Consider the following 10250-nt stretch of genomic DNA (forward strand, 5'->3'; position numbering starts at 1 on the left):
GCGGGCGGCTCCACGACCATGGCGGGGACGGCCGTCGCGGCCCAGGTGAGGCCCTGGAAATAGCTTTACAGGGGCGGGCCTGGTACTTGCTCCTGCAAACAGCTATTTGTAGCTGCGAAAGCTAGGAGTGGGTGGCGTGGCCACCCTGTAAATGTTGTTTCAACCGCCCCTGGAATTTGTTTTTGTAGTAGTACCCATCTAAGGATGTATAGAGCAACTCCATCAATAGCCCTTAAATCAACACTACTAAAGGTCAAATGAGGTTCCCTTAAGGGTCACAAAAATGCCTTCAACTCTAGCAATAGCCCGCGTGGATACCTCTAGGAAGGTAGGGGAGGGAATTTGGAGACCTCCTCAAAATAGGGAGAGTAATATAGAGGGTTTGCTAGAGTTTCTCTAATCTTGGCACTTAAGACACATAAAACATACCCTCTCCATCAATCAATTTAGTCATCACCGTTTTTTTTTTCGCCGTGACAGCACTCGTGGTGGTGGGGTGGGCGGCCCACGATTTTATTGAATAGATTAGGAGAAGAGCGACGCATTGGTTCCATAGTGTGATCCGAATGGACATGCATGCCCTATCTGAGACCACGTCGGCTCAAAATTTCTTTTGCGAAAATGTTGATCAAAGTTGGATGGATGGAGTGTCTGTTAAAAATAAATCCCTGGATGAAGTCGATGTGGTTGATGAATAAATTATAGAGAATACATGATGTTTTTTGACCTTTGCTCGTTTCATATAGAATTTAATAACAAGGAGAGTCTATTTGATATTACTTTCAGCTGCTGCATTTTTTATCCACATACTATCTTTGTTTCGTCTCATTCAGCATAAAGATACAATCTGAGATCCTTCAGGACAACAATCGAGGTTTTGCTTTGTTCTTGGAGTAAGCTGATAGCACTATATCCTGTCTTGATTTATGGCTGGCCAGTGGTTGTCATCCATTTGCATGACATAAATTTCTGCAGTTTAAATGTTTAATAGAAGTCCAGCATGTGTGGTTCAAATGTGGCCAAATCATTGGATGTATAACAGCTTTGCTACATGCCACATGCACGCTTACAATCACAAGGTTGTTATCCGTAGATTTAACATCCCGGTACAATTGTACAAATAGAAAAGTTAGTGTGGTAATTCCAAAGATCACTAGCGTATATTTAATTAAGTTAATTGCTAAGCCTGATACGAATATGACATGCGAAATCACTGTGAAACAATATATAATCCGATATAACAACGAGCTGGAGCAGACATCTTTCATGCCAGCAAGTACGTCCAAGTAATTGCTGATATAGTAGCTGCAGCATATACCATGTGTATACCTAATATGCTCTCATGAAGGTCTGAGCGCAAAACTAGGGATATCATTAGGAAGGGGACAGTGATGTATCTTTTTATGTTAGTAGGGATATCTTATTGTATCTTGGACCGAACCATCAAACTCATAGAGTTTACTCTATGTTAACTGCATAGTTTCTGTAACCATATATTGTTCTTAACGCATGAACAACTTACCATGTCATAGCGATGATAACAAGTCAGATTCGCAACACATCACATCTTAAATAAGGTCACTAGGCACTAACTTAATCATTGCATTTTTGTTTCCACTTCAAGCCTGTGTGTAACCATCAACATCTATAAATATGGCCATATACGACTCATGGAAGCACACATCTACTGAGAAAATTAGATATACACTCTAGCTAGTGTCAGAGTAACAAGAGAGCGAGCAATGGCGGTCTCAAGGGTGTCACTCCTCATCCTCATGGCGTCGGTCTTTTTGGCTTCCATTGATGGGGCAAATGCGCAGGAGGCACACGGCGTCTTAGCGACGTACAACCTGTACAACCCGGAGCGCATCAACTGGGACATGCGAACGGCTAGCACATTCTGTGCAACGTGGAACGCTGACATGCCGTTGGCCTGGCGGAAGCATTATGGGTGGACGGCGTTCTGTGGCCCTGCCGGTGCACATGGCCAACCCTCCTGTGGCCGCTGCCTCCTGGTATATGATTTGCATGCATTCTGTCTCTCACACGCACGGAGAGCGTAACAAGAGTTTTGTTGAACAGGTGACTAACATGGCGACAGGGGCGAAAACGGTGGCGAGGGTGGTGGACCAGTGCGACAACGGTGGGCTGGACCTGGACATCTCCGTGTTCCGCCAACTTGACACCGATGGAGGTGGCATGTTCAATGGACACCTTTCTGTCGACTACGAATTCGTCGATTGCCACGACTAAAAAACAACATATATTCTCGGCTGGCATAAACAGATGCATGTATAATGCGCATGTGCATAAACAGATGCATGTATAATGCGCATGTTATCAACCTTCTGAATAAATCTCTTGAGAAACAAACCATTGTAATAATAAAGGTACATGGAATGCAAGAGAACGTCAAATTTTGATCAAGTGTAACAATAGAAGTTACATGGAAGTGAACCATGTTTTGGGCGCAGCCACGCCGTGTTTTTTGTTTCATCAAACAACACCAAATGGACAGATTGTAGATTTTCCATTCTTAAGCATAATGGCATTCTTTAGGTTTAAGATTTATGAGTTCACCAGAGCATGTTAGGTTGACTCAAGAAAAAAAAACCATAATCATCCTTTTAAGATCTACTAGCTAGGGGATCCAAGTCTGGTTCAACACCAGCCGAAATACACACAAAAGAAAGCTTCTTGAAGTAAGGACTCCCTACTGGAAAACTCGGCATTCGTCCCGAGGCTTTGTACCGGTTGGTTTTTGACCCGGAACTAATGTGAGCATTAGTATCAGGTCTAGCGACTAAAGGTCACCCATTAGTACTGGGTGGAGGCTCCACCCGGTACTAAAGGTCCTCAGGCAAATTAGTAATGGGTAACCTTTAGTACCGGTCACTGGTAGAGAATTGGCCTTTAGTCCAGGTTGGTAGGGTGCATATCTCTCGAAAATCCATCTGGGATAAACCAACCGGGACAAAAGGGGGGGTCTTTAGTCCCGGGTCTTTTAACCGGGAGTAAAAGTCCCCCTTTAGTCCCGGTTGGTGACACCAACCGGGACTAAAGGGCCTGCCACGCCAGGCGTGGGATAGGCCTAGTCCCGGCTGGATTCCAACCGGGACTAAATGGCGCCTGCATGGCACTGCCGTGGCGCCTGAATTTTTCATGCATACATCACGTATACGTAGTATCGCGGCCCTTTTAATTTGTTAACCTTTAGTAGTTGAGATTTTTTTAGAACGAAATCAACTAGTATCTAAACGAATGGGATTTGTAATTATACAATTACTATATATATACACAATCCTTATACACAATTCATATACACAATTCAACTAGCTTAGTACAAATCGATCATAATTAGCGCGTATTATATATACAAATAAATCAAAGTATCTGTTTACAATCTTCCCGTCGTGGTGTTGCTGATCGGAGTGTCTAATTGTCGTCCATCGTAATAAAATGCTCCTTTTGGATTTACCACCTCGTCCATTATGAATCCAATGAGACCTTCACATATTGCCGCTACTCTTTCTTCCTTCAAGAGTCCTGGTTGAATATTTAACATCTATAATTTGGAAATTTATGAATGTTACATGAACAAATACATATAAGGAGCTAGAAAATAATTAACTAGTAATAGTTTTATTTTACGTACTTTAAAGTTGTGCGGCGTCATCTTCGGTCCCTTGGGTCCCATAAAATTGTGCATGTGCTCACAGATGTAGTAGCCACATAGATTATTCCTGGGTTCCTGTCTTAAGCACTTCAGTGCGGAAAAAAATAAGTTATGAAATATTCGTGTTATACAATGTAATAAATGTGCAGACTTCATACGTACCGGGAAGTCTGTGTTCCATGTAAGTTTTTCTTTGAATGGACCTTTGTGTGTCCTTATGAATTGTTTCCATGCGCTGCGGATTAGAATAATGAATGATATAGTATAACAGGGATAAAATTTAGGAAATAAACTTTTGCATAGAGATAAAGGTCCAGAATTATTACAAGCCTAGCATGTCTTGCACTTCTTGGTACTCCACCGGATCTTTCCTTAACGAATCGAAGACAGTGACGTGGCTTCTTTCAGGCTCAATTATAATAAGGATCCAGTGGAAGCTGCATGCGTAAAATGTTCATGCATATTAGAGCTAACTAACATGTAGAGATAAGGAAAAAGACATCGAAAGTAGACGGTATACACACACTTACTTGAAGTTGTATGGAAGTAGTATGAAATCCTTGAATGTTTGTTTGTCTAGGAAATTGTATACTTCCGCAAAGGTTTTTTTCGGCGCTAATTGTATCTGTTGTTGGTTAACTACAGATGGATCCATGAAGCCTACATGTAGGTACGCCTCTCGGCGGCATGTCTGAATTAGCATCCTACATGAAATGGAAGACGAAGTTAGTACGGTGACGCACGCCAAAATTTACATGTAGAGATAAACGGACACTTACAGAACCCAAGCGCTGATCAGAGAGACGTCCAGGGCATCATGATGGTACACTTCGTATATATCCTTGAAGTCTAGCCACAACACTTTCTCCCCTTCACCGTGAAAATCTATCGGTTTTACCTTCAGACCGATCATCTCCCTCGAGTCGGCGGATGCCATCATGTACCATTGATGGAATGCGTACATCTTTGTTGATAGCTTCCGTACCAATGAAGGCTTTACTAGAGGTTTGCCTAGCTCATAAGGCCATCTCGGCTCAGGGGGCGGTGCAGTTGGCGTCTCAACTTGCCCTATGCATTCATCAAGTCCCAGACCTATTTCTTCCATGAACTTCAATACATTTGCTTGTTGATCCAAGGGCATTGCTTTTACCCGTTGAGCATCTTTTTTTGATAAATGGCTGAGGTCGGGGACAGGACCGCTGGAAGATGACTTTCCTTTCCTTTTATCCTTTTCATCAGCCTTTACTAAAGCCCGTTCATAGTTTGACAAGAGTGGTATCCTTTTCTTGGCTCCTTCTTCCATCCTGATAAAAAAGTTTAAATCTCGCCGACTTACTGGCGGTGGCTCCATCTCCCTTGCTTTTTTTTCTTCGGCTTGTTTCTTGAACCACTCACTGGCCTCTCGTTGGATTTCTGCCCACTGTTCCGCATGAGACATTGCCTCCCAGCGTTCCTTACGAGTCACTTCAGGCTCCTTTGTTTTCTTCTTTCTCTGTCTTTGCTTGGGAGGCGGTGCTCGTGACTTCTTTAGTGGTGGTGCAGGTTCCTTCAAGGGGGCCACTCTTGGTGCCGGCGACGGTGATCGGGGAGGGGTGTTGTTATTGTCGTCGTCGCTCCCAGCACCAGGATGTGGTGGAGATGGAGACCTTGATATAGATGGAAGGGACGGTCCTGGAGCAGGAGATGACGGTCTCGAGGTATGAGGAGAAGGTCGCTGCTGGGGATCTACGGGGAGCGGTATTGAGCTCTGAGGAGATGGCTCCGTGTCGGGAATAATGATGTAGCGTTTTTGCCATAGAATGATCCCATGAAGCGCATCTGCCAATGTCTTTTCCCCGTCGCCTCCCGGGAGGTCAAGCTCTAGACCTTCATACTGGCTATCAACTATTTGCTCTACGCAGACGCTGGCGTAGCCTGGTGGAATTTCCATGCCATGACTGCTCTGTCCCGCCAGGGTTGCTAACGCACTCCCGTACGCTACCTGTACATATAGCAGAAGTAAACAAGTTGAACTCCGATCTCGAGGCCTGGATCAATTGACAAGATTGCATAAATATTATGTATAAGTATACCTTAATAGTGAGGTTGCCGACCGGTGCATGCAGCTCACATGAGGTCCGTTGTGTGATGGCATCCACGGGGAACCGTTGCTCCTCCATGGGTAACCTGGGCGTCTGCGCATCGGGGACCCCTGTAGAAGCACAACTGCTCAAGAGGCGTTGAGAAGGGCTGGCGGTGTTAGGAATCGGCAATGCTCCAGATTGGGCCAACTCCGCAACTGCGTGGGCCATCCACCGATTGATTTCATCCATCATTCTTTGTTCTTGTGCCTGCACTTTAGATTCTAGCATCTGCCGCCAGCTCTCCTCGATCTGTTCTTTTCTTCACTTCCGGCTTCTGTACGAGGCACTGTCGCCTCGGAAAGCAAACTTGCATGGAACCACCCCGAACGCTCGGCAACGTCCTGGGTGCTCCGGATTACCGAGGGCCAATGTGAGCTCATCATTTTCTCGGTCCACCTTCAACCTCCCAGCCTTAGAATCTTCAATGTTCTTCACAAGATGTTCGGCCTTCTCACGTATTGTGTCATTAAAAATCAACGTCCCATCCTCTTGGCTTAGGGAGCCTCCATGAGCATAGTACCAATTTTTTGATCGTTCGGGCCATTCAATAGTTGCAGGTACGATTCCCCGTTCGATCAGATCTTGTTCCATCTTCCTCCACTTGGGAATTGCTGAGCCATACCCACCTCGCCCCAGATGATGGTGGTAGCCCTTCTGACTAGCATTTGTTGTGTTGGTCGTGATCTTTTTCACACCGTCTTCACTCCTCTTATATTCAACAAATGCATCCCAGTGGTCCCTCAACTTTGGCCACGCGTTGAAGTCTGGAGTTCGGCCCTTCTTAATGTAGTGGGTATCCAGCATCTTCTTGAATGTCTGGAATTGTGTAGCCATCTTCTTAAGCGTCCACGCTTTGACATCCTTCTCACTATATCCTTCGGGGAATGTGAAATGTCTCTTCACTTCTTCCCACAGCATATTCTTTTCTGTCTCTGGGAGGGCGTACGGATTAGTGCTTCTGCCCTTCCATTCTCTGATGCTGATAGGCACGTTGTCCCGGACGATTGCCCTGATTTGACTCACGTACTTCTTTGCTACTTTCTCGGGAGCAACCGGCCTGCCCTCTTCTGTCACATCCGTGATGACAAGCCTCCCTTCCATCGTCTTTGTACGACCTCGGGTCTTCTGCCATTGCGTCGATCCGGAGGGCTAACAGTTTAAGATTCGTTAATTAGTACGTAGTAGTAATGGTGGCGTGAAACAATACAAGAATCGTTATATATACCTCGCCGGAACCTTCCGCCACGGCAAGTTGTTGTTGCGGCTGTTGCTCTTCATTCCCATCGGCGGACTTGTTGAGGAACATGTCCGCCTGGGTGCCCTCTTCATCCGTGTATGATAGTGGAACGTTGTCGCCACTACCATCACCAGCGATTATCTGCTCCATGATATACCTTGCGGTCTCATCGTCTGCCATTTCAACTATTGATTGAAACCTACATGGAATCATACATGACAGTCATAGAAATCGTCTTACTACAAATTTCTACAAAGTCCTACAAAGTCCGGAATCATACATGTATATAATGAAATCATAAAATAACATGAATCCTACAAAGTCCGGAATATTTATACAAATTTCTACGAATTTCTATGAATTTCTACAAATTTCTACGAATTTCTACAAATTTCTATGAATTTCTAGCAATAACCACATGTGGTGCCTAGGTTGTGACGGCGGCGGTCAGGGCGGCGGAGGCGGGGACGGTTCCTTGGAACCACGGGCGGTGCCTAGGTTGTGACAGCGGCGGTCAGGGCGGCGGTACGGCGGAGGTGGGGACGGTTCCCCGGAACCACGGGCGGTGCCTACTAGGTTGTGACGGCGGCGGTCACGGCGGCGGGACGGCGGAGGGGACACATATACAAACATCTAACTTAAAAAAAATCTAACTTAAAAAAAATCTAACTTAAAAATCTAACTTAAAAATATAACTTAAAAATCTAACTTAACAATCTAACTAAAAAATCTAACTTAAAAATATAACTTAATTTTCTAACTTAACAATCATACTTAAAAATCTATCATAAAAATATAACTAAATTTTCTAACTTAAAAAAAAAGGCCCTCCCGGCGCCAGTGCCGGCCGGCGCGGCGGCGGACCTCTCGCGCGTGGTCGTCGACGGTGGCCGGGGCGACGAGGTGGCCGGGGCGGCGGGACGGCAGCGGCCAGTGCGGCGAGGACGGCGGCCGAGGCGACGACGACAGAGCCACCAAGGCGCGCGGGACGGCGGGACGGCGTAGGTGGGACGGCGACGAGGCAGCGACGAGGGGTGACGAGGGGCGACGAGGCGGCGACGAGGATGGAGCCGGTAGCCGGAGGCGACGAGGTGGGGGCCGGGCGCGACGGACGAGGAGGATCGAGGCGGGCCGGCCGGGGCGATGGAGGACGACGATGTCTGGGCGCGGTCGGCGGCGGGACGACGACAGCCGGCGCAATGGGGGACAACGACGGCGGCGGTCGGCGAGGGAGGCGGACGGGCGGCGACGGCGGAGCAAAACGCGCGGGACTTGGCGAAAATTTTGCTAAGTGTAACTGGCGTGGGGGGTAGAAGGGAGTACAGTGCCTTTTAACCCCCCCCCTTTTATATCGGTTCGTAATGGTACCCGGGACTAAAGGGCCTTTTGTCCCGGGTCCCGTCACCAACCGGGATAAAAGGCCCCTCCCTTTTATCCCGGTTGGTGACGGGACCCGGGACAAAAGGGTGCGTCCGCCAGGTGGGGCTAGGAGCGTACCCTTTTATCCCGGGTGCCACCACCAACCAGGATAAAAGGGGGGGGCCTTTTATCCTGGTTGCAGTTGGCAACCGGGATAAAAGGGTACGTTCGGGCGGGAGACGAAAAGTACCCTTTTATCCCGGTTGCCGTTTGCAACCGGGATAAAAGGGGGGCCTTTTATCCCGGTTGCTGTTAGCACCCGAGACAAAAGGTCTTTTTTCCTAGTTTTCTTCTCCCGCCTGTTTTTTGGAAATGGATTTTATTTTATCTTTTCACTGCATTTCAGGATGAAAAACAAAACCTTCACAGATTTTGTACATGCAAAAATATATTTAATTAACGAGTAAATTGACAATAAGTATGAATTAATCATTAATTATATACCAGTTCATTTAGCCTCTAAAATATTTATTTTACTGCATTGCTGTGATCAAGAAATTATTCAATTAAATAATTTCAATGCGCAGAAAAATCCATGTTTGTATGTGGTTAACATTGTTCATGTTTATCTAAAAAATCTTCACCTAACAAATTTAAGAACACATAAAATCATACATAGGGTAAAATAAAAATTGTATCAATTAATACACAAAGGTCATGTACATTTAACGCATTACAATACAATGTTGTAAAATTTCTTCTTCACGAAAGTTCCTTGATCATGATCGCGGCGTAAGTACGGAGCCTCTTCTTTGGATAGCAGGATGCTTGGATCAGCTTCAACGGCGAATGGAGGCATGCCATCAAACTGATCATAATCATCTGATTGGTCTGTTTTATCCTCGACTCCCACGATTTTTCTTTTACCTGGAAGAACTATGTGGCACTTTGGCTCCCATGTCTCTTCTGGATTCCTCTTGGGTTTGCTACACATGTCCTTCACATAGAACACCTGATGCACATCATTGGCAAGTACGAATGGGTCATCACTGTATCCAGTCTTGCTCAGATCTACTATTGTCATTCCGTACTGATCTTTGGTGACGGCAGTTAGCTTCACCCAATTGCAAAGAAATAGAGGGATGTACAGCGGTCCGTATTCGAGTTCCCATATCTCCTGTATGAAACCATAATACGACTCCTTGCTATTATTTTTGTCCATGGCATCTATGCGGACACCACTATTCTGGTTCGTGCTTTTCTGGTCCTGGGCTCTCGTGTAAAATGTGTAACCATTTATCTCATAGCCTTGGAATTTGACGATTGTGCTAGCAGGTCCCCTGGCTAACCAGGCAAGCTGTGGGTGAATCTCAGAGTTACCCATAAGTTGTTGGCGCAACCAGGAGGGAAAAGTTTCCATGTGATGACGGGTAAGCCAAGCATCGGATTTGGTCGGGTTTTTGGAAGCTACCATCTGCCTGTGCTGCTCGATATACGGAGACACAAAGGATGACTGTTGTAGAACAGTGTAGTGTGCCTTGTCGAACAAATCAGTATCATTGCTGAAACTTGATTTCCTTCCAAGGGTGCCCATTCCTCGGAGCCTCCCCTCATGGCGTGAAGTTGGAACCCCAATTGAGTCAATTGAATAAATAAAATCAACACAAAACTCGATCACCTCCTCTGTTCCATATCCCTTGGCGATGCTTCCTTCTGGACAGGCACGATTAAGAACATAGTTTTTTAGGACTACCATTAACCTCTCGAAAGGCCACATATTGTGCAGGTATACAGGTCCGAGAATACCAATCTCTTTTACTAGGTGAACCAGTAAGTGCGTCATAATATTGAAGAA

General features: G+C 45.9%; 1 protein-coding gene across 1 annotated transcript; it reads left to right on the top strand.

The window, feature by feature from the left end:
• The first annotated feature begins 1742 nt into the window (after positions 1-1742).
• LOC117833978 (pathogenesis-related protein PR-4) lies at positions 1743-2253 on the top strand. The gene is made up of 2 exons (XM_034713571.2): positions 1743-2015; positions 2083-2253. Exons 1-2 carry the CDS (start codon positions 1743-1745, stop codon positions 2251-2253), a joined length of 444 nt encoding a protein of 147 aa, XP_034569462.1.
• Positions 2254-10250: the final 7997 nt, after the last annotated feature.

The sequence above is a fragment of the Setaria viridis genome, chromosome 8 (genome assembly GCF_005286985.2).
Source record: "Setaria viridis chromosome 8, Setaria_viridis_v4.0, whole genome shotgun sequence".
Lineage (NCBI taxonomy): Eukaryota > Viridiplantae > Streptophyta > Magnoliopsida > Poales > Poaceae > Setaria > Setaria viridis.